The sequence below is a fragment of the Acinonyx jubatus genome, chromosome D1 (assembly GCF_027475565.1).
Source record: "Acinonyx jubatus isolate Ajub_Pintada_27869175 chromosome D1, VMU_Ajub_asm_v1.0, whole genome shotgun sequence".
NCBI lineage: Eukaryota > Metazoa > Chordata > Mammalia > Carnivora > Felidae > Acinonyx > Acinonyx jubatus.
In genome coordinates, this window is record NC_069390.1 from 34790769 (window position 1) to 34816941 (window position 26173).

Genomic DNA, 26173 nt, shown 5'->3' on the forward strand with positions numbered 1-26173 from the left:
CTGCTGCGGCAGCTTTCCACCTCTACTTGTTCTCAGATACTTTTGTCCTGTGGAAGCGGCTTTCCTCTCTATGCTTTGTCCTATGCCGGGTGCTTTCGCCCTGTGACAGCTTTCCACCCTGAACCTTGTTAACCCACTGGTGCAAGCTCAGAGAATTCCTAACCTTATTCCCCACATGTATGCAGCAAAGTAACTTTTAGAATAGTTGACCTGGAAGTAGTGTGTTCCAAGACACAAAATTGAGACCCAATCTCAGGAAGGTTTCAGAAGATTTCTTTTATAAATCTACCACCACCATCATGTCTGCCTAACCGTTGGCCTAAACAGAACACATAGGTCAACCTTTAGAGAAAACCAGTGAGTTTGAATTGTTTGTGACTATCTAAGGGAATAATAGAAAACATTACATTCTCTGATGTGTCAAAGAATAATAATTACCTACCAGGTCAGCTGGTGAAGTGGGAGTTCCTAGAATTGTGCAGTATAAGTCAATCAGACAAATCTGTCTTCAGATTTGTCCAAGAAAAGAAAATTATACAAAGCATACCAGAACTTAAGTAAAAGCCAATTACCCCCTGGAAGCTGCAGCACGGACTAATTAGTATTTCATTCTGCAAAATATAGCCATGCACTTAACTGTACTTAACCCAAATTTCAAATTAAACACTTAGAGAACAAAGTAACTGTGTAACTTTATTTTAAAAGGAAAAACAAAAAAACTTCAGCAAAGTATTTTCTTATAAACAGAAAATATAATTTTCTTATATTTTCAAATATGTTGTGATTTCTACAACAATTCCTGGAAATTCCTACAATTCCCTGTCATTGAGGACATTCTCTCATTATCATTTGAGAGAAATGAACTTTCCTTGACTTCATTCTTATTTCTCTAACTGTGTACCTTTGCTCTAGTATAGTCAAAGTGGATAGTGTAATTACTCACCTCACTTTCTCCAAATAAAACATACTTTGGTTACCATAAGGATAGGTGTTAAAATTCCTTTGAGTCTCCATGCATACAAAACCATGCTAAAAAGAATTCCCCCTTTTAGAACATCTAGCAAATATAATTCCCTAGTCTAGGTCAAACCTTACACAAAGCAATAGATGTGAAGAAGTATATGAGCCACACCTGTGTATAAGAGGGATGGGGATGACTGTATCTAATGGCTGATTTGAGACGCTAATTTGTTGTGTCCATTTGTACAGCCTAAATTAGCATATTGTATTCATTGCAACTGTGTTGGATGGTTACTTAACTACACATACACAGTTATCTATTAAGCTTTTAAAATTCTTGTGTTAATCTGAAACAAGATGTATGTCATCTAACTGGAATTTAAATAAAAACTTGGAAAGAAGAAAAAAGACAATTCCTGTGTTAAAACGACATGAAAGATGTAAATAGGAATGAAATTAGGGCAGAAAAAAAGGCATCTGAATGGTATATGCATATTTTGCTGAATTTATATCCATGAACACATGAATACAGACACATACATATGTGGATAGAGAAGTAAACATATGAAGGTATTCATATACTAAATTTATGCAACTACCAATAATGATGTTAAAAAATTCCAGTAAGCATAGATGTGTATGGCTATCACTACAATGATGCTTGCAATGTATATTGCAAACAGGAGCATGCATAAAAACATACAGCACACATACACTATATGAGAAGATACATGAATAATTGTTAGGATTAAGTTACTAGATGGTATGTCCATAGATAAAACAAATGTACCCTAGAAATCTCTGAATTTGTGAATTCCAATACAAAAAAACAAAAACAGAAACAAAAACAAAGCGACCTTTAAATGCATACCCTGACACCTCCCACCAAATAAAGTAAAATGAAAGAGGAAATGGCAGACAGTAGGATTAGCACTGTAGGGAAGGAAGATTTGTTCCATGCCTTCATTCAAACAACTAGTCTGTGTCTCCATTATGGGAATAAAGACGAGAGTTTTTTTAGGGTTCATATTTCCCCTACCTTCTTATCTCTTTAATTATATCAAGGTGGAAATGCATAAACACATAAAACACATAAACAGGCTGCTTAATATACAACCAGGAGGATAAAATGAGAAGGTGCATTTTCTTAAATGTTTTATTCATTTTTGAAAGAGACAGAGAACAAGCAGGGATGGGGCAGAGAGAGAGAGGGACACAGAATCTGAAGCAGGCTCCAGGCTCTGAGCTGTCAGCATAGCCCAGTTTGGGACTCGAACTCAGGAACCTCGAGATCATGACCTGAGCCAAAGTTCGACATTTAACCAACTGAGCCACCCAGGCGCCCCGTGTACATTCTTTGCCAAGGCTGGTAAGAGTCATTACGTCAACTTAATAATGGTCTAATTTACTTTTTTCAACACATCTAGCTGGTCCTCATTTCCACTGATTCAGAAGATGTTTATTCTTTATCTCATAACTTTTTCAAATTTGCAAACATTAATTGTTCTAATATGCATTAAACTATTTACTTATTTGCTGTGTAATAAATGACCAGAAACATATGCAGTAAATATATTCAATTTTATTTATGCCACATCTACTTAAGAAGGATCTATGTCAGGGACTTAAAGAATAGATTTAAAATGCGCTCTTCATTACCTGTTCCTTTTATCCATATTGTGTTGTTCTTTTTTCATGGAGTCAGAATCACCTGAAGTCATTACCAGTGGCTAAGCAAATTGTCAGCATCTCATTTTACTCATGTTGGAAACATGACCATTTAAAAAGTTGTGAACTTTCTGCCAAGCAGACATTAAGATTTACATACTTGACACATTATTCCAAGGAAAGACTTGAGGAGCAGCTTTGGGGATTTCCAGCCCCCAAATCTTTAAACTTTGGGATCAAGACTGAAGAAGTATAAAGAAGTAAAACAGAAATTTGCAGGGTAAAAAGCACCAACTTATCATTTTGAACACGATGCTAATTTAACAGGAACTTATTAGGAGTGTTCATCTTCTGCTCAATTCTGCTGCATCTTCTAAATTCCAGCTGGGACTTTCTGCTGAATATCCATCTCTTGACTTAATTTCAATGGGCACTTTATCATGAAAAAGTGGTAAATATAAGCCAGAGTCAGAAAAAGGGCATGACCCACTACAGATTACTCTTTTTTCTTCTCACCCTCGGTAGAAATATTGCCTGTGAATGTATGTTCATTCGTCAGTTAGTCAAGTGCACAGGTTAACTGCTTCTTCCTGGAGCCCCAAATAGAGTCTGATTTTCTAGGAACAAATATATTGCATTTATGACCTTCCCAGGATGTCAGTATCCCTACGACATGAAGTGAAATGGTGTTCTCAAAGGAATTAAGGAATTTAGGAGTGGGGAAAGGGGGAAACATGCACACCACAATTACTTCTGATGCAAATGGCATCACAGCACTAGAGAAGTACCATACAGACACCGTGGGCCAATCATTGTGCTAGCAAATGTATGGCTCTTCTGAGGGGGCGTGCAGGGAGGCACTACCTCAAGTATAAGGCTGAGAAATAAAATTTCTATTTTTGTGACAGAAAACAGAAGAAACCTGTTTGGAAGTTTTTCATGGAAGAAATCCACATTGCTTTGTCATCTATACCTAAAAGACTCCTATGTCCTAGACTTCAGGGAATAGAAAGCATTGGCAATTTTCCCATAGGATGCTTTTGTTTTTTGAAAAGCACTAATTCACAACTCTCTAGTTATTTCACCTCAAATATCCTCTTTAAAATATTGTTAGCTAGTATCTAGGAACAACAAAAAAAATTACGTTTGAAGCTTTGGACATCCACGCAAAATATTATATATTCATTAATCTCAGTTTAATAGAATTCTCTCGGGGGAGACTTCACACATACAAGATACGTTCACATGCTTCTCCCTGTCTTGTGGCATGCAGTCAAGAGGACCCTGTCTTGTTTTGTTTTGTTTTCATAGCAATTTTAGAGGCCGAGTGCTGGCTACCCCAAAATGTGCCACTTTGGCATACTGATGATTTTAAATGAAAGTTCTTAAGAAATAGCAATGCAAAATGCACCCTATGACCCTCCCCCACTCTGTCTCCAGAAAATGAGATATAAATCTCTCATGTGAAAGTTACCCTCCTTGTACCAGGAGGTAAAGAAAATCCTCATCACCAGAGATAAGAAATTCAGACCCATAAAGGCTGTATAAACATCCCTTGTTATTTTCTACTAATTTACTACCCCAGTCCTAATTCTGTTTAAAATTCCTTATTAACTGCAGCTTTCAAAATTAAGTTTTCCTTGTCCTGTCAATTTCTCACAGATTTATTGCCTCTTTGTCTAAGAAAGTATAAAAACTGCCTGCTTTGGCGATTTCTCTAGGATTCAATTTCATTATGCACACGTAATAAAATTTTGGTGTTTTTTTTTTTTTTTTATTCCTGTTCATCTGTCTCGTGTCAAGTTAATTCTTAAACCAGATGAAAAAACTTGAAGGGGAAAAAGGAACAATGTTCCTGTCCTAGACAGTCATGCATTTATCTGTGTGTTTCCTTCATTAGTGATGTCTCTTCTTCTAAACCGTAAGTTCCAAGAAGGCAGGACTCTGGCCTTTGAGGAGACGCAATGTGGTAATGGGGTGAAGCACATGGGATTCCAGCAACTCACTGCCAGGTCTATATGCAACCTCTCCTTCTTCCCGTGACATCTTGGGCAATGCAATTAACATTTTTCTACTTCAATTTCCTCTGTGAAATAAAGATAACTGTAATATTGGTCTCAAAGAAGCCTAGAATATTTAATCATTTTTTTTCAAAAGATCTAAAAAACAGTGGCTGGCACCTACTATGTGCAATATTAGAATTCATAATTATTACTTTCTCTTGCCATTGCTTTTTTTAACCAAAAAAAAAAAAAGGAATAGGAACATTTTAGAATCTCAACAAATATTTTTTGAGTAACTGAATGGCTGGCTGACTGAAGGAACAAATGGGGAGAAGGGATCACAGAGATTATTTTATTCTGGGTTTTTCAAATCACATTAGTCTTGGGCTCCCTTTCTTCATTAAAAGTATATTGAGAATGTGGAAGCCCAACAAATACATTATATAAAAGAATAGGTACTCTAGTTGAAAGTGAGGGTTTATGGAGGCCAGAGCCCCCATCCTCACAGTCCTGGAGCTGTGTCTGCTTTAGGACTAGGAGTATGAATGCAGCAGAATGCAGAAGAAAATCTCTGATTTAAGTCCAACAATTTAAGGCCCAAGAGGTTAGAAACTAATACTAAAAGAAATTAAGTGGCCCTGCCTCCATCCAGGCGAATGTCAAAGGTAGATTCCAATTAAAGACGCACCTATGCCAGGTGAATTGTGTCTATCACATCGAGCAGCATTCCAAAATTCATCCAGAAATGCCACATCTACTTTGCTAGAAGTCACAGCCACGGGCCCATAGATATATCTTTCAGAGAAAAAAGCAAGGACAAATAGTCTGAAAACAAAACAAAACAAAAAAACAAAACTAAAACATTGTATTTATTTTCTCTTCCTAAAAGACTACATCTTATGATTCCCTATTATCACAGGAGAATATGCTTCCTTCTGCTTCCTTTTTCTTCCCTTGCTGCTTCAGGTTCTGAATTAATTCATTCAACAAATATTTGAGCACCTTCTATGAGGAAGCCAGTTCTAAGTGCTTGAAACTCATTTGCAAACAAAAGGACACAAATCTTTGTCATCAGGAAACTCTATTAAACGAAACAAAACAAAACAAAACAAAACAAAACAAAACAAAACAAAACAAAACACCTCTAAATGAAATGAAGGATTTCTGGGGCATTGGCAAAGAGTTTGAAGATACTCTCAGGGTGACATTTTACGAAGGTCCTTAGCTCTTGATACACAGAAGCAAGTACTATTTTTAATGTTCATATTTGCTTTTTCGATTAGCTTATGTAGGAGGATATACATTGCAGTCTTGGTAACAAATCTTTATTGAGCAAAAATAGGCCATCTTTCAGTAACTTTTATTCTTCATCATTGACCATTAATATTATGTAACATAATCCAACAAATAGTTTGGGGAAATTTAAGACTGTACATATGACTACAAAAATGTCCCCTAAGCAAACAAGTATATGTTTTCATAACTCTCCAGGTCTGGCCAGCTCACTTTTTTCTACGGTGTCAATAATAATTTCAGCCTCTGCTTGCAATTAGTGCTAATTATAGTACCTGAGCTATAAAAATAAGATTCCATTATAGCAAAGTTCACAAATAATTGTTTTAATCCAGCTATCCACACTGTAATCTAAAACAGTAAAGGTGTGCTTTTCTTATAACTGTCTTAGACTTGTAATCCAGTATATTTTATGAAATAGAATTGTGTCTGAAATAACACTATAATGCTAAATATCCGCTTAAAGAATAAAGGGAATAAAAAAGGTTAGCCATCTAGTATATTCAGTAGTCAGAGATTTAAGATCACACAGAAAACCACATCTAGATGAGTTTCTGAATTATTCACTTTGTTTCTGAGCATGTTGGCATTGGATAGACATAATCAGCATTCAGTTAGGTCTTACACATTTTAGGCACTCACCCAATTTACATAGTTAATGCATATAAAAGGAGACACAAAGTCCAAAACAAATTCCTAACTTTGCATATATAGCATTGACTAGTATTTTAATATAGCTAGAGAAATATGTTTTTGTTAGTTTTGTTAGTACCTATATTGAAACAAATTATTCCATTGGAAAGGATGTTAATTTCTCAGTAGGAGTCCATTTATACTCTGCAAAGGTTAAGTTATCTTTCACTGTTTACCATTATAGGCACAGTTATAGTATCTGAATTCAGCATTTAGTTTAATATGTTCTTCCCCATGAGGGTAGTTAGGCTAGGAATATTAACTCCTCAAGAACAACATCAATTTGTGTAGCTGCTAACTAAAAGAAATAATAAGTAATGGCATCTTTTATGGACAAAGCCACACATGTAAGTAAAGCATTTTAAGCCTTTCTGATGCTATTTTAAAGCAATTAAAGAATTGAGAGAAATAAAATGTGTTCGTTAAAATCACACATACTAAGAAAAAAGAAATTCCATGCTTGACTATTAAAAGGAACTCCCAGAATATTTCTAAATATTTATAAAGCACTTCTGCTGCAATTTTTTTTGTTTTGAAACAAGTAATGCAATGAATATACCCCAGTAAACTCTGCAGGATGCATAATGCTATCTATTCTTAAAGAAAAATATGTATACATTATGCTCATGTAAAGCCCACTTGATCATGCCAGTAATTGAGAGAAACAGATTGATTATTGTCACACACTAGAGTAGAGATCTAGAGCATAGGAAAATTTTACAAATGAGGCTGTTCAAAGTTGATTCATATTAAGCCAAATTCTCATCTTTTAGCATGTTCTAAAAATCCCAGAACATATCAGCTTGCTTCTCTTTTCATTAGTTCCAAAGATGCCTCAAAACGTGTGCTAAGGTAAAATGGTGATTAATTTTCCACAGGGTCTATAGAGTCCAGGAGAGAAATTGGAGCACAGGGTGGGGGTGGGGAAGTGAACCTAAATGAAAACTAAATTATCTTCTTTCCTTCTATAAACCTTTGGGGATGGTTAGGGATTTTAGGCACAATGGGGAAATTATAAGCAACAGAACTTGGAAATTAATAATATTCCATCTCACAGAATTAAGTGAGTTTTAGAGCTGAGGAGTCAGTAGGAACTTTAGACCTTGATTTTTGTCTTCTATCCTGGTCTCTTCATCTGAAACCTCTAATGGACCATCTACAAAGTACAGTCTCTTTTCTTCTTGGGTAGCCCATAATCTAAAAAAATAATACTGATGAATGACATTGAATTACTCCACAAGTATAACTGCTACATGATCATATCACAGTAATACTTATACTATTTATGATAGTTTGCCATTTTTCCAAATTACCTAATTTCCTGGAATATGTCATTATGATCAAAGGTGTGCCATTATATACCAGAATTTAAGTCCATCTATTGATTACAAATTCCCTCCGATCTTCTCTCTCTCTCTTCCTCCTTTCCTCCCTTTCTTTCTTCTTTTTCTCTTTTTCTCTTTCTTTCTCTTTCTTTCTTTCTTTCTTTCTTTCTTTCTTTCTTTCTTTCTTTCTTTCTTTCCTTCCTCCCTCCCTCCCTTCTCTTTCTTAAATTAACAATATCTTCTAAGATAGCATGCCAGGACACAGTGCTCCAAATATATTAATTGTGGTTTGGCAGATCCTTTCTATAAAACCAGTGGTTTTATATACTTTGTGTATTTGCAAAATGGGATCTATCCAGGAGAAGTGAATATATTCAGTGCAGACAACTTTACTGTATCATTTAACCCATTAACTTGAGTCTTTAAGTTTGATGCTATTTCAATTGTATCAATCAAATAGGATTTAGGTATCAATTCCTGCTGCTTCTGAGCTACATTCAGATTATTCAGGAGTGCATTTCTTTAATTAGTGGTATTCCTATGCAGAGACCCAACTTCAAAGGTGATCACAACCATTGACTTGTCTTAGTAATACTTTTGTTTTCAAAATATATAAATCTGGGTTTATTGGTTCTATATGGCTGTTTTACTTTCATCAAATCCCCATTTTAAAATGTATATTATCTGCTTGCATATTTATGTTTTTCAACCCTCTTGGCATCCCACATTCCACTACCCAATTTCATTGAAAAAAAATCTTGCCAAGCCTTTCAAAGAACTCAATTCCTAACGTGGAGTAATTCCAGCAGACAACCATAGGGATGTGTCTATAGAATGCCAAAAAAAAAAAAAAAAAATCTCATCAATTATGTCAGAAATTTAGATATTCATCCAGATGTTTTGTCTACATCATACCAAACACATTTTGTAAATTTTATTAGCTGACTAAAAATCTGAAAGTATTGTCTTGACATTACTTAGACATGGTTCAAAATAACAAGAAGTATAGCAATAACACCCTCATATAAACAATAGGTTGACACCGATTCCAACCTTAAAGAAAGTGACTCCCATTGGCCAATGTGGACAAATTTTTATGATATGGTTGCAATTTGGATTCTAAGAATGCCAAGGATCCACAACATTTTATCATCCTCCAATTAATTTCAAAACTAGATGATAAAACTACTAGATAGCCAATGAACCAGAAGAATTAAATGTCATACTGCATTTGAGATCAAAACTGAGCAGTCCATACTGGGCAATTTACTGATGACAATGACTATTTAAGACTGTGGATATCCATTTTAATTAGGTTATTGCTCAAGGATCATCATTGGCCTGGAATCTTTTGGAAAATTTTTAGACTATATAAAGTTACATAAAATTGTGAAAAAGTTGCATGCTTTAAAAACTTAGTATTTCCATCAAGCTTGTGGTTGAAAAAGAGTATGAAGACAATCATAAATGGATGTTTTTAACACAGTTTCTTGATATTTACAGTATTTTTTCTTCTCTAGTTGCCCTCCCTTCAAAGTTGGTCAATTGTTTTTCCGGGTTTTTCTTCACCTCACATTCAGTACAAGGAAGGATTTGCAATTTCTGTCAAACAATACAGAAAAGACATTTAGGATAGTTGCGATAAATATACATTTAAGGGAAAATTAAAATCTTAACAGAATAGTAATATAAATTTTTTATCTCAACAAATATCCTACAGACAAGTGAATGCTAGACCCAAATGAAATAAGTGTAAATATGTCCATATTTATAATTCATGGAAGTACAAAAAATACTGTCAACAAGTTGCAAGGTATTTCAAAAACTATTTTGAGAAAACTTTGGCCAAACCATTCAACTCTGATTAACCCATAAGTTAGGAAATGTTGTATTAAGTGAAATGAACCCTACAAATTATTATGATATAATATTTTTGGTCATATAAAGAACAGTACAGAAAGAAGTTCATAATTAAGTTCCTGAACTGTGTTTGTTGTTTGTTTTTGTTGGGGATATGTACTTCTTTCTCCCTCATCTGCTTCCCCAAATCCTCTTATCTTTTTTTGTTCCATAAGGAACAGATGCATGTTTTTTGTTCTCTGTATATTTTTGGTATGTTTCTTGGTTGTGTGTATGTGGTGGGGTGTACCTCTTTCACCCTTGTTCTTCTGAGGTTCTGAGATGATCACGCCAAAATCTTAGTTGCAGGCACAGTGTCCAAAGACACTAGGTGAAGGAGGTATCTTGTATTAGTCAATACAACACCCCTGTTTCAGCTATAGACACAGAGAAAACCATGGGGGTCAAAGGATTCAAGTTCTTTCTGACATAATCAAAACAAGCAAACAAATAAAATACCTGTGGGGTAGTCACTGGCTCTACTGTAGCATTGGTTGGGGGATTGTCTTTGTGCTTCATTGAACAGGTCCTGCCCTCTTGTAAAAGCTGCAAATGAAAATAGATCAGTGAAGTTAAGTTAAATGAAGAAAGGGATAGAAAAATTCCCTTGAATTCTTCCCTCTGTAAAACTTCTTTCCCTTTGATGCAGGTTGGAAGGGCGAGCTAGGGACAAAATAAATTCATCGCAACCTGAGTGGGATCCCAAGGAGAGATCAATCATTCACAGTTGGTTCAGGAATCTCAGTGGTGCTTAGGACAGTCAGCTACTACAACAAAATTCCATTCCAATGGAAAATTCTTTGTAAAAGCACTTAAACGGAAGTAAAGAATTATAAACTACTATATCTGTGAAGTGTCTAGACCCTAAGATATTAAATATGTCAGTCGTCCATATGCCTGCAGGAACATCAATATTGCAAGCTAGGAAGCAATTTAAACAATATAATCATCAATCTGTGTAGAAAAAAAATCCTCACTACCTTAAAAAAGATTATATTTTGGAAGATAAGATCTTAGATTTTACTAACCAGGAATTCTCATCTTACTTGTTAGCCTCAACAGTTTTGAAGAAGAGTTGCTGGCAGTGTATTCCAATTGGGCTTCATTTCCGTTTTAACTAAGGTTAAAATATTGAACTTCTCTTCCTTCTCTCTCTCCCATGCTCTATCATTCTCTCCATCCCTTTCTTCTCTCCTTCCTTGTCTGCTTCTCTTCTCTTTCCATACTATCTCTCATTCTTCCTTCCTCCCTTTTTTCTTTCTCTTTATTTTAAACACTTTTTAAAAAATTTTTTAACGTTTATTTATTTTTGAGACAGAGAGAGACAGAGCATGAACGGGGAGGGTCAGAGAGAGGGAGACACAGAATCTGAAACAGGCTCCAGGCTCAGCCCTCAGCACAGAGCCCAACGCGGGGCTCGAACTCACGGACCGCGAGATCATGACCTGAGCCGAAGTCGGCCACTTAACCGACTGAGCCACCCAGGTGCCCCCTTTTTAAAAAAAAAAATTTGTTTAACGTTTATTTATTTTTGAGACAGAGAGAGACAGAGCATGAATGGGGGAGGGTCAGAGAGAGGGAGTAAACACTTTTTAAAAGTAACTACAAAAATCATTTATTGTAAGTATATGTTTCTTTTGGGGGGCGGGGTGATTGCCTGTAATCCTTTCTATGTGTACAACAGAGCCTAGGAGTTTAATAGTCCCTGGCCATGGGTAGCTCTGAACATAAACAACTCAGTTTGTTTCCTTGGGATCTAATAGGGGGAGGAGATCTAAGAGGGCATCATACTAACATCCTATAAATTCTACAAGTAGATGATAAATAAAGAGGTTCCAAAGGAGACTTACTCCAATTTGGATTTTAGAGTAATGTTATTTTTCTATGCTTGCTATTCTTGCACTATATTGCTTTTATTTGAATACACACCATGTTTTTTTACCATTCCATGTCCATACGTATGTCATCCCACCTTCATAAAAGTCTCCACTGTGACATCTTGACAACCAGCTACTCATTCCCTTCCTAGAATGTCATTTCCACCACGAGGTAGACTCAGTCATACTTTCCTGCTTTAAAGGCACAATGTATATAAAAATTATATCACTTAAGATTGTTTTTAAATGTATAAGCATGTCTGGCTCTTCATTTCCTTGAAGACAGAGACTACATTTATCAGCTCTAGATCTCAGCTTCATGCCAGCAGATAACAAGTGGTCAATATGAAATCTCTGAGTAAATAATAATTGAATAACACAAACATTGGCTATGAAAATATTTTAGTACTTCAGAATTTTAATAAATGCCTGATTTTTCATATGATCAGATTTAGACATATTTGATTGAAGCTCCAAAATGGTTACACATTGCCCCTTCTTCTATATAAGCCTATTAGAGTCGAAAGGTAAGATAAAAATAATAATAGGAGAAATCAGTAGTCAAAACCTTGACCACATTATTCCAAAGAATTTTAAGCAGATGCACAGAGGAATCTTGCACACTAAGAAATGCATTTCTTTTTATGTTCTATGGGTTTGAATAGGACCTGGAATCTAACATTTCCCTAGAATATTATAATTTTTCTATTTTGTTGTGATAATACAACCAGCTTGTGTTGTGATCATGCTTGCATTCAGCCTTTGAAAAATTAACAAATAATTGTATAAAGTCAAGCTCAAAAAACATGATGAATGCAGAAAGTTTCCTGCAAAGTATAAGGTACCCCAAAGTATATTTTAGGAACAATGGTGTTTGTGGGTCATGCATGTTCAGGGGAAAAGTTTCTTTGAAAATTAACCAGTTGTATTTAAAGTAGTTCTTCTCAAAGCCTTTAATATGCAACTTCTTAAAGTTCTGGTCTTGCACGAACTGTCCACATCATTACATAAGGTGATGGTCAAAACATGACACTCCTGGGTGATAACTGGGTCTTATGGCAATGGGGTTTGCATTTTCAGTCAGCACTCCAACAATTCCAATGCACAGTTAAATTTGAAGCCTACTTCTTCATAATGTACAAAGGCATTACAAATCTCTTAGAAGGATATATAATATAACCGTTCCCCAAATCTATTTGACCTTAAAACCCTGTCTTGTGTGGCCCTTCACTTGAGGTCATTGTCATGAGGAAGCTTCATACTATAGGATGTTCAGTAGAGTCTACTCTTTCATTAATGCAAGCATGGCTGACTATTTCAGACAAGCCTTTGATCATCTGAACAATGAAAACTTATTAAATTTCAACATTAAAGAAAATGTTATGTGGCTTAAAGATAGCTTGAACCTTTTTTGATACTTTGATCTTACAATGAACACTACCTTTAAAATTATTTTGGTCTGTGCCTCACAGGCATTGTAGAAGTTTCATGAAATGAAGTTCATAAAATTCTTAGTGTTTCTCAGAGAGACAGCATAATTATAACTTGCAGGTTATATCATGCCTTAATAAGCATCTTATCAACTGTACAACCTATGATAAAGCAGGCATTCACTTGGTGAAAACACAAAAGGGAAGTTTCTTCATGGAGCTCTCTTACATTTGTTGCCAACATCACCCAGATTGCCAAAAGTTCCAAACAATTGTAGTTAGGAAGACAACAAAATAAAAAAAGAAAAAAAAAAAAAAGAAAAAAAAAGGAAACATTTACAATATTGTATTATAAAGGCAATTTTTCCTGATGGTTATACTGCTTTGGAGTAAAGTAGAATTTGGTTTGAATTTTAGCCCTGATGTTTATTCATTGGTGATCCTGATAAAGTGATTTGATAAATTACTTATCTTTGGGTCTCAGTTCAACGGAGTCACTTCTTCACAGAATTATTTTGAGGATAAAATGAGAAAGCACAGAAATGCTCAGTATAAATATTGACAAATAAACATTCTCCCCTCTTCTACTATTTTTCATATTAGTATTAGCATCATTAATGATTATAAACCAACAATTATGACGAGTTGCCACTGACATTACAAATATGAAGTATGGGGCCAAATCAAGTCATGTAAGTCCCATGATGAAGAAGAAGAGGAAAGGGGGACAGAAAAGGAAATGGAGATATACGTTTGGATTTGGAGGGATGCAAAAACATTTAGTACCAATACTTTTTTTTTTGACACTATAGATAAAAAATAATGAAATTAACACCATGTTCTTTTGTTGGGAGGAAAAAAGATGAGAACCTAGAAGTTTCAAGGTTCTGCAAAATTACGTTGATATATTTGAAGATTTATCCAGTAGAACAGGCTTGAGGATGCTACTGGCCGACTCCTTAATTTTACTCTTCTGAGACCATAAGCAGGATCTACTTAAAACTTGCCAGACTCCTCTGATCCATGGAAAATGAGGGATAATTAACTTGTGTTTCTTGAGGCCATTTACTCTATGATAACTGATCATTTATAATTGAAAACTAATACAGATATTATGACAGGGGACCTATATGTCATATCATGGGAGCCTAAAGTATCTTATTAGTGTGTCTCTTTACCTTTGTTTTGATAATTTAATTGTAGGTAATGTATTGGTTCCATATTTTTTGAAGGCAGGCAGTAGTTAAATTACAAATAAAAACTCTCTTTGGGGGTGATAATTTAAAAATAATTATGTGAACACAATATATAGATGCCTTTTTAAAATGTAATAACAATCTCTTTCCCAATTCTTCCTCCTGATCTCTTTGTTGCTATTAATATTGCTGGCGCTTTGACTGTCTTAAAATTCTCTGTTTGATAGCCCTGTTCCCTTAATGTTTTAACATCTAATCTCTTTTGTCCCCTTCATCTCAACCCCTCATATTTACACATGAGGAGATCAACAGTTAGATAAAGGTTCTCAAGGCCATAAAAGTATTATTGCAAGTAAAACCCATGTCCACTTTCCCGTAAATTTGGGATCTTTCCAAGATTCTATACCACCTTTTTTTCACTTTATTATTTAACTTTACAACATCTTATATATGAATGGTCATATTACATTTTACAGTTGTGGCTAATGACACAATTTTTAACAACAAAATAGTTCCCCATAGTTCTGAAACATTCAACAAAAATAACTTAGTAGGTAGTAGGTACACATGGGGGCCTGATGAATCAATGAGATGTATTATCCAGAAAAGAAAAGAAAAGATGACTCTTGGTTAGTTAGGATGACTAGGGATTTCTTCATGAAGGAAGTGAACAAGGAAGTCATCCTTGAGGAATGGATAGAGTTGTTTATGGCAGAGTCAGTGGGATGAAGGGGAAGTTAAAGTAGGTGTTGGGTGGGAGAAAGCATCAAAGGTCACAGCGTCAAGGTCAGCTGAGATAGTAAGTACCAAGAGATGACTAGAATAGGGACGGTTCATGGAAGAACTTGCAGGCCAAATAGTGATGTTTAGACTCAATTTTGCAATTATTAAGAGGCAGTTATACTGTAAATATCCTGTAAGAATATGCCTACTTTTTAAAAGAAGTTTACAAGTTAATACTTTCTCTGTGCTGATATCTAAAGAGATTCATTAGTAGGACTTTGAAGTGATCTATCCACATAATAAATACTTAAAAACATCATTCCTAGTAGAACCCTCCTCCTTCAGTGAAAGTTTTGGAATCCATGCCATTTTTTTATGAGCACTTCTCTCTCACTTGCACTATTCTGGAGACCACCAAGATTTGTGAGGGCAGCTGCCTTTCCCATCTCTCAGCAGGCTGACAGGAAGTTGAAACTTGGCTAAATTTTTCAGAAATTAGGTTTAAAAAATCTAATATGTGGAGCTGGAGTTTCAGAACTTATTTCATAAGTCCATTACTAAATTAAATTATGCAGCTGAAAGAACAACAACAACAAACATTCCCTTTTCAAGTGATTCATGTTCATTCATGCCTGAAACTTAGACACTACATATCATCAAAGTATGCTGAGCTTGTCATCACAACCCAACTCAAGAGATAGTAAATCTTGAGACTTTTCCTTTCATATTCATTGACCAGAATCTAAGAAAAGAAACAAGGACAACAATAACTAATGTACTTTAATTTCTCCATATGGATTCAGTACGGGTCATTGCTTTATCTTAGCTTGCAAAATTGAAACTTGCAGATGAGAGCTGCTAACAGTCTTTCCATGGCTAAGTCTGTAAACCACTGTTTATTAAAGTAATTCAGTATGTTAGACACTAATCCTCCTCTTTCTTTAAGAGATCATGGGGTTTATCTCTTTATTCCATTCCTAAATTATTAAACTGAATGATCCAACTCTCTCCAACCTTGCTTTCTGCCATCCATCGGTTGGTCAGTCTCCAGAAATGTCTTCCTAACATATATCCTATCATGCTAACTCGGTGCACAAAAATGAATCAAATCAAAACAACTTAGAAAAATATCATCCCGTGCACAAATTTGTGATTTCCCATTGCCTATAAAGTATAGTAGACCAAGAACATGGATGAGATGCAGGGGCTGGAGACAGTTTTCTTAAACAAATAAGATGTGATATAGGAGCATGGCCTTCAGACTCACCTTGATGAACCACAGCAAAGCCTCTGAAGGTAAATGACTGGGCGTTAAAAGAATGAGTCTCTGCTGTCACCTACTCAGACTCACAGATTTTCTTCTTATTACTATTGTTAAATACACATACATAGACAGAGCTTTTTGTCATGCTGATTTTTTTTTTTTTCCTCCTTGCCCAACACTACCTAGAATAATTATTGACTTTTAATTCTTTTAATTATTTCTGGTACAACGAGGAGTGGAACTGTAAATCTTGGAAAGAAATGAAAAGTTCTATTTCATGCAAGAGATTTTATGACTAAACAGAATAAGGTAGCGGTTAAGCCCATGGTCTACGAAGTCTGGCTTAACCAATGTTCAAATCCTTAGATCAACTGCTTACTAGCTTTGTGGTCTTCAATAAGTTATGCATTATTTTCTTAATCCAAATTTCCATATTTATAAAATGTAGAACATTATTATTTTATAAATGTGTGTAAAGACTACATAAGAGAATGAGTTAAAGCACTTAGCTCAGTGCCTCTTACTAATAAGAACTCAATATATCGTAGTAGCAATGATGATAATGAAGATAGAAATGAATTTGTAAACCACCTGGAACAAAGCACTTGAAATATATGAGATATGCAGTAAATCATACCTGTTATATCACAGCAGACTCCCTGATACTATGTTTTCAACAAATAATTGTTCATATAACGATATATGTGGTGCATGCAGTTTGGAAGGAAAAGTAGTTCTACATTAGCTTTTTCAGATGCATTTGCATTAATACAATGACATTGAAGAAAAATGATACAACCTAATTACCCCCCAAAATTATTATCATCACTATAATAATAAGATTTTTTTTTCTTTTAAACAAGGAAACAAAAATTATACATTTACTGTTGGCTCCAGCATGATGAAAGGGATTTCTCTCTCTCTTTCTCGCCCTCTCTCTCTCCTCTCTTTTACAATGCTGGTGCAGATATTTTGGAAAATAATTTAATAAGATAGATACAGTAGTTTCAAATATGTTCATTATCCAGTATATTTCATTTGGGATAGTCTTTCTCTGAAGAAAATAATCCACATTTAAAAAGAAAACTTTTCACTCAGAAGTATTACTTTGGGATTTGTATAGTAGCGAAAAAGAAAGCAAAATAATCATTGAATATAAAGAAGTTGGTTAAATAATGATAAAATAATTAGGTGAAATATTTTATAGTTGTTAAGACATTTGTGGGCTATTTATTAATATGAAAATTACTTAAGCTTAAAATATATAATTCAAAATTATACAGTTAAAATCACAAAGATAGTGCATGTAAAACAGAAATAAATGCACCAAACTTTTTATATTGACAAATGTCAAAGCACAACAGTAAAGTTTGAGAGGCCAAAACAGACAATTTTGTTGTGCTTTAGCATTTTTGTTGATTTCAAAATCACATATAACCCATGTCTATCTGTCCGTCTGTCTACCTTTCTATCTCTGAAACTATTCCTCTCTTTATCTGTTCTTCCACTTTCTCCCTGACTCCTGACCTCCCTCCCTTATTTCCCTCCCTCCCTGTCTTTTTCTCCCTCTTTTTTCCCCTCTCCCTCTCATTTCTTTTTTTTTTCCTTTCTTCTTTTTCTTCTTTCTTGGGGGACATGGCTGATCTGTCACTTTGCAATGAGCTATGACCATCTATAGAAGAACCATTTATCTATGTACAGTTTGCCTATGGGAGAATATATATGTTCATTAAAAAACATGATTTTAAGATGGAAAAGTGTCTAGAACCTTAAGCTTTTCCTTCCCTATCAATTTGAATCTCAAATTCTCTTGAACTAAAGGGAAAAGCTCAGACATCATTTTCCCTCATGCATGTGATTAAGAAATGTAATTTTACTTGTGGAAGAATGGATAGAGATATAACTAGCTTTGGTGAATAATTGATTAATTATACAAAGTAACTGTTCGCTGCCTTAAGAGACCAAAAAGGTTTAAATACTAATCTTGAGAACTGCATAAAACTGAGCAATCAAAGGCTAGCACAGGCCTTCAAAACATTCCATCTTAGGTAAAATTTAATCTGATTAGCAAGATACCTATATCCAGAAACTCAAGTGATAAAATATGAAGACTGATGAGCAAATGATGCACAAATTCAGCTGCTTCAATATGCAGCTCACCTATTATCCAGGAGACCTAGGGAGGAGCACAGCTGGGTCTGTAAATTATGAAATGGGATAAGCCATGAATACATCTTTATTAAAGTGATTACACTTATCTCTCACATACACACATACACTGACACCACGAGAGTAACCAGTTTGTTTCTGTGCTTTTGAGCAATGGACAGCTAGCTATCTGACCACATGTTGTATCATGGCCAACAAGCAGGCTAAGTGATAACAAAACTATGCAGCTGAGACAATCCCAGCTAATTATTTATCACCATACGTGGGAAATAATCACAGAACACACAATCACAACATGGTGGGAAGACTGTAATTCTGGGATATCCTAATAATGATTAGGACTTTCATTTTAATGTGGAGATACCAGACTTTGGAGCCATGTGTAAATGAATTTTGAGTCCCAACTCCATATCCCACATCTACGATAATGGGGGCAAGTTAATGAACATGGAGTTCCCTGGACTTTGGTATTTTACAAAAGAATAAAGTTAAACGCCAATAATAAACATTGGCATTGTCAGCTTCAAAGTTTGACATTAGAACAAATAAAGCAACAAACAAACATACACCTGTATTTCAACAATGTTTCTGAGAAGCAAGGCTATTTTAATACTAAATATATAAAGGATCCAGAATCAAAAGAAATTATTCTTGAGAGGCAGACAGAAAGAGAGAGATGGAGAGGTAGAGAGATGGAGAGAGATTGATTCATAGAAAACGCACTAATATTTTGTTACTTGACTCTATTCAATGTCAATTTTCTACATCTTCGTAGTGTTGAAAACTTCATCACAGGCTAACACTTGCCAGTGGAATGGCATTTGAAATATACCAATTTAACCTTAATATTTCTTCATTTGTAAACTGTGGATAATAATGCAAACACTCAAGATTGGCATCATTGCAAAATAAGATAAGGCAGGTAACTCAGCTTAGGTGAATGGAATGACAAGTTAGCCCATCCTAGGTTTGCATTCCTTTAGCCTTTATAAGTTGTATGGATTCGGAAAAGTTACTTCATCTTCTTGAGGTCGATGCCTTATCTGTAAGGTTGGGAAAGTAATACCTACCTGAGAGGGTTGTTGGAAGAGTTAGATTACATATTTTAAAAATGTATTTATTTATAATGAGAGAGAGAGAGAGAGATTATGAGCAGGGGAGGGGCAGAGACATAGGGAGAGAGAAAATTCCAAGCAAGCTCCGCTCTGCACACTGCCAGCGCAGAGCCTAATGGCTCACGAACCCATGGCTCGTGAGATCATGAACTGAGCCCAAACCAAGAGTCAGACACTTAACCGACTGAGCCACCCAGGTGCCCTGGGAAGAGTTAGATTAAATTAAAAATATATAATGGTTCCTAATGGAGTATCTTGCACATATTAGGTGCTCAATTAGTTTTGTTTCTATGCTTTCTTTCTCATCCTCAGCTTCCTCTTCCTTCGATCAAAATGTGTCTCTTTTGCCAATAAATATTTGGATCCTATGAGAATAGGAACACGGATATTCAGTCACTTTATTTTACCACGTTGGTATCAACACACCCAGGTCATTAGACAATCTTGATATTGCCAAAGGATTTGTTGCCGTTCCGAACCTCTCCCCACTAGTCTGTGGTTCTTCCTGTCTCATCCTTTTCTATTTATGATTTAACAGGGCAAGAAAAAAATCTTATTAACCAGCCACTCAGTCTTCCTAAACAGGCTTAACCTTGGAGGATGCTTTCATCTTTCGTGTGTGTGTGTGTGTGTGTGTGTGTGTGTGTGTGTGTGTATGTGTGTGTGCGTTTCTCCTCAATACAGAATCATCACAATCTAATTAATTTAACTTAGGGATTTAGTTGCCTCAAAATGTTTTCATTATGATACAGGCACATTTTTGGCTTCAATGCAAATATCCCATTTAGAAATTATGAAAATAAAGTCATATTTAGGATGACCTTTTTAAAAGGGTGCTTTTAAGAATTTAGCTAAATATCCATAATATTGCTGCCTTAGAGTCCATTTTGTGTGGAGAGGGGTCTGCTGGGACTTGGAACTGACACTAGCCCTGACCAGGAGTGCTATCCTAGGTAACAGCCAGCAAAGTCACAAGAAGTGTAAATTCCTGATATAACCTCCCCAGTGCCCTGGAGATAAGCATATGTCTCTCCTAGCTCCTTTCCATTTTGTGCTTCTCCTCCTCCTTCCTCAGAATTTACCAAGAGTCTTGCTCTTTTTGGTTTGTGTTGACCAATCAAGTCTAACTCAGGACCCCCAAAGCACTCTACCTACCAATCCTAAAAAACAAAAACAAAAAAAAAACATGTACCTCAGTTTCTGCTACTCCCTCTCTGCTGGTATCCTGCCTTGACCTCCCCATTGCCCCAGTGACCAATGCCTTGTACCTCCTCCAAAACCTGTGACTAATGAAGTTCTCTATTTCACTTTCCCTTGCCTTGTGATCTTTCTCAAATCTTGGCTCACCACCATCTGAAACCCCAGGGCTCTTCTTAACAAATGTTAATTTAATAAAAATCACAAGGAAGTCTATGACTGAATTAATAATCATTGGAAAGCCTATAGAAGGAAAATGGCTTCTTTTGCATTTTGCTTATTTTAAATTATACTCTATTCTTTCTCTCAGAAATAAGGAATAATATTTAAGAATTATAGCAGATGAAATGATTTATCATAAATTAATTTAAAATCTTTGAGCTTGCATCTCTGATCCCGCTGATCACTATAACTTTGTTATTGGTATTAAACACTTGGTTCTACTTCATAAGAGAGATTAGCTATATCTCTTGTGATCTTTCTCTAAAACATTAAAAGAACTCAAAATAATTAATGCAAATGTATCACTGGGCAACCTGAAATTCTACTAACAAAAAATATCTCTGGCAGGTACAGAAGTCCAGTTGATTCTTCTGGGACAGGCTGGAGGCTAAAAAGAATGCTTTTTGAAATATTATAAAGGAGAAAAAAATGGAATTAAATACCAAGGTACTTAAAAATATGAATGCATTTTGGCTAAATTTTTCTGTGATGCCACCTTTCTGTATGAAATAATTTGTTATATTTATTACAGGATGATATGTTAGCACTGTATTTAGTACTCCATATGAAAAAATTAAACTTTTTGAAACCAAAGCCCTAATTTCATAACTTTAGAAGTTTTGGAGAAATAATATGCATCTGCTAGGATGAGCATTTTGCTTAGTCCTGAAGGAAATACCAATATTTTTATAGTTACTGTCCTCAAACTGCTTATTATGTAATGCAAAATGAGAACTTTGTACAAATAATCAGGATGCAGATGGACTGTGACACAGGATAAAATAGGTGTATAAACCAAGCATTATGGCAACCAAGAAGAGAAAGCCATTCTGTGCCTTCAGGGAAGATAAGAGGAGTCAAGAAAGTATTGACCAGATTAAGCTTTATGTGTACATCACTGTCTGGTCAATATCCTTATAATAAATTAGCATGTTTATTGGGTATTTTTATTTATCAGATTAATAAATTAACCATTGTTATTATGGTTTCTATACAATTTCTGATAAGAACTCATACTTAAGTCCACATTTTGCATACTTTAAATTGATGCTAAAGTAGGGAAAACATGCAGATTTATATTTAATGTGCAAAGCAGAAAAATTTTCTGAAGATAAAATTATTTGCCATTCTGCATTATCTCGAGGTGTGTCTATTCTTTCTTGAAGGAACCGCAGTAGCAATATAAAGAAGTCCTTGTATAAAGCCAACCTCTTCAGATGCCCAGAATGACAATGGTGTGTAGTCTCCAAGCCCAGTTACAGCAGGGCATGACTTGCTTAGAAAATTTTGTTAGCCAAGCATCTGCCAACAACTCATCAGGACCATCAAATACTGCACAATGGATATTGGTTATAATGGTAAACTAGGATTTCTTAAATGTCAGAATTGTGTTAGCATGAAAAAGTTGGCATCATCTTTCCATTCACAGCTCTAGGATTGACTTTCTGCATATTTTCCCCTCTCATTTCCCTAGACAATACTTTGCTGTTAAATAAACTCCCTTCGTTTAGGGACTTGCAGGCAGGTGTAATAGAAAGAAATAGAGCTGGTGCTTTCAGTGCTAAAGAGAAGCCATTGTGCTTTTCATTTCCTCAGCATATTAAGAAAAATTAAATGTTTGCTATGTATAGGAGTCAGAAATATTGTGAAACACATTTACATTAGCATTAAGTCTTAATTCCTAAGTGAAAATTAAAAGTGAATGTTCAATGTCTTTCGTTCTTGATATGCTTTAACAATATGAGATGCATTTGCAAACTTCAGGTGAATGGGATGGAACAGGTACATCCTTTGCTTTCTCCAAGTGTCTCCAATATTATCATTTAAACAAAGCCTGTTTGAAAATAATTTAAACCTCACCAAACTGATAGACTAATATTCTGCTAAGGCATTAGTGGTCTAGTTCAAGTTTTCTAAGGCTACTTAAAAAAAAAAAAAAAGGCCAAGGAATCCAGAGGCCATTTTCCTAGGTGACCTTTTCTGGTTTGCATAGGGCAGGAAATGGAAAGAAACCACAGAGATATATAAGAAGATGCATGGTCTTGGGGTGCCCTGGTTGAGCATCCAACTCTTGATTTTGGCTCAGGTCATGATTCCAGGGTCATGGGATCAATCCCCGTGTTGGGCTCTGCACTGGGCTTGGAACCTGCTTAAGATTCTCTTTCTCTCCCTCTGCCCCTCTCCCCTGCTCATGCTCTATCTCTAAAGAAAAAAATTAAATTTAAATAAATTTAAAAATTAAAAAAAAAAGAAAATGCATCACCTGTAATTCCTAGTTTGGGACCTTGACCATGGAAATATGGAGACCTTGAATATTAAAATTGCAGAAGAGCTTTTTTAGAATGAATAAGGACATTGTGAAATTACTGAATACTGTGCATTTAATTTGATATCATGTATAATTATCATGACAAACCTGCAAAAAATCAACATCCAAGTTTCTCAAAATGTTTATCAGGAAATATTGAAAGAAGAAAATCTAGGTAGGTTTATTAAGACATTACACATTCCTGGGCTGTGCCCCGTATCTACTGATTAATAGTCTATGGGAGTAGGGCTTTACAAGCAGTTTTACCAGTTGACCCGGTGATTCAGACATGCAAAAGTCTGAAAATCACTGATCCACATTATATAAATAAGGGATCTGAATTATAAAACCACTTGCCAAAGTGACATGTGAGGAAATAGCAAAGTTGGTGTTCAAATCTAGGTTTTATGTAATTTTAAGTCTTTCTCTACTCTATTGCTTAGTCTCAGGTGTACCAACAGCAGTCAAAATGCATCTCTTTTGCTATTTATTTACTAAGAGATTGCATGCACTCCCATCAGCTCTCAGTGAGATTGCTGATGATCAAAGAATCCTAGAATTCAAAGAGATACTCACATTCTTTTCCTCCACATTCGTGCTTCAATTCCCAAATATATCCCAGAATAGTTGTTTTTCTTTACTCAATCATATAATATACTATGTCTTCCTGTAGCTAATTCTGTATTCGTATACTTTTTATTAAGAGTTCACTTTTACATTTGACTGAAATATTCTCCTTCTTATAGCTGTTTTTACCAGCAACATCTAGTTCTGCTCTGGAGTAAATAAGACCACTCCTTATTTCACATTATAGTTTTTGCGGTTGCTTTCGTCATCTCTTTTCTATTTAGAGAAATTAATTAAAACATACAACTCAAAAATATTTATTGAGGTTTTACGTGAACGGTATAGCTTTGAATAAAGGAACGGAAAGTGATAATTACTGAGAACCTGCTATGTGTCCTTGATAAACCAGGTGTTAAGTTTGGCTGTCTCACTGGAACCTTTAACAAGTTATATAAGACAGGCAACATTTATCTCTCTTTGTCAAAGGAGGAAAATGAGCCTCAAGGAGTTAAATAGTCATGGTTACACATCAGGTAACTGTTTGAAACAGAAATGAAACCAATCAACATTACATACTGAATTTCCTCTGGAGGTCTGTCCCTTAAGCTTTATAGTAGACACACTCCATTTGTCACTGTTGAACTTAGCAGTGTCTTTCTAGAATAGAACATGTTGTATCAGTCTACACTGATAAGCAAAATCAGATAAGAGGTTTATCTCCCTTATTCTGGGTATGGCATCATAATTACTTGAAATCAACATTATAACTTCATGTGGCTGCTTTGCAAATGTCATCACAGTTTGAGTCAGAGCTCACAGTCACTTGAAACTCTTTAATTTGTTACAAGATAAATATACAAAAATTAATTCCATTTCTAAATGCTAGCAATTAAGAATCTGGATGAAATTAAGAAAACAACCCCATTCATAATAACATCAAAAGGAATTTAAAAATTAGGAATAAAGAAAACAAAAGAAGTGCAAGATTTGTACACTGAAAATCTGCAAAATATTCCTGAAGGAAATTTTAAAAGATGTAAGTAGATGGAGAGATAACTAATGTCGATAGGCTGAAAGAATCAATATTGTAAAATTACAATTGTCCCCAAATTTATCTATAGGCTCAATGCAAATTCTGTCAAAATCCCAACAGGCTTTTTTATTACAACTGAAAAGCTGAACCTAATATTAACTAGGAAATGGAAGGTATTGAAAATAGTCAAAGCAATCTTGAAAATAAACAATAAAGTAAGGGGACTTTAACTTCGCAATTCCAAACTTACCATAAAGCTACAGTAATCAAATCAGTATGGTACAGGCTTAAGGACATACATATAGATTAATGAAACAACTGAAAGTTAAGAAATAAATTCAGATTTGTAGTCAATTATTTTTGACAAACGTGCCAAAGCAATTTAATAGGGAAAGTATATTCATTACAATACATTGTTGTGAAGACTGGCTTAACTAGGTATCAACATGCAAATAACAAAAATAGATTCTTATTTCACATCACGCAGAAAAATTAACTCAAAATGGATCATGGATTTAAATGAAAGATAAAACTAAAAAAATTTTAATAAGAAATTGTAGAAAAATCTTTATATTCTTGGCTTTGGTAAATATTTTTTAGATAAATCATAATCATGATGAAGAAAAGAAAGAGATAAGCTGGACTTTACTGAAATTAAAAGCTTCTGTGTTTTAAAATACACTATTCAAGAGGTGTTTGGGTGGCTCAGTCATTTGAGCATCTAACTCTTGATTTCAGCTTCAGGTCATGATCCCAGGATAGTGGGACTGAGCCCTACCTTGAGCAGTAGGGAACCTATCACAATTCCGGACTTCAAGTTATATTACAAAGGTGTACTGATTAAGACAGTATGGTACTGGCACAAAAAGAGACACATAGATCAGCTGAACAGAACAGAAAATCCAGAAATGGACCCACAACTATAAGGTCAACTAATCGTCGACAAAGCAAGAAAGTATATCCAATAAAAAAAAGTCTCTTCAACAAATGGTGTTGGGAAAATTGGACAGCAACATGAAAAAGAATGAAAGTGGGCCACTTTCTTACACTATATGCAAAAATAAATTCAAAATGAATGAAATACCTAAATGTGAGACAGGACACCATCAAAATCCTAGAACACAGGCAATAATCTTTTTGACATCAGCTGAAGAAATTTCTTCTTTTTTAAAAAAATTTTTTAAGTTGATTTATTTATTTCTGGGAGAGAGACAGAGAGAGTGAGCTGGGA

At 35.0% G+C, this 26173-nt stretch overlaps 1 protein-coding gene across 3 annotated transcripts in view; it reads right to left on the minus strand.

The window, feature by feature from the left end:
* Window positions 1-2482: 2482 nt before the first annotated feature.
* LUZP2 (leucine zipper protein 2) overlaps window positions 2483-26173 on the minus strand; it is a 491439-nt gene continuing 467748 nt past the window's right edge. For 2 of the 3 annotated variants that reach the window (XM_027072976.2, XM_027072975.2), the window contains exons 11-13: window positions 10301-10387; window positions 9444-9544; window positions 4983-5456 (exon numbers count right to left, since the gene is read on the minus strand). In XM_027072976.2, coding sequence (XP_026928777.1) covers window positions 5291-5456; window positions 9444-9544; window positions 10301-10387 — 354 coding nt within the window. In that variant the 3' untranslated portion in view covers window positions 4983-5290. Of the gene's footprint in view, window positions 4715-4982; window positions 5457-9443; window positions 9545-10300; window positions 10388-26173 lie in introns of those variants that run through there. The other variant, XM_053203372.1, reaches the window with a different exon arrangement.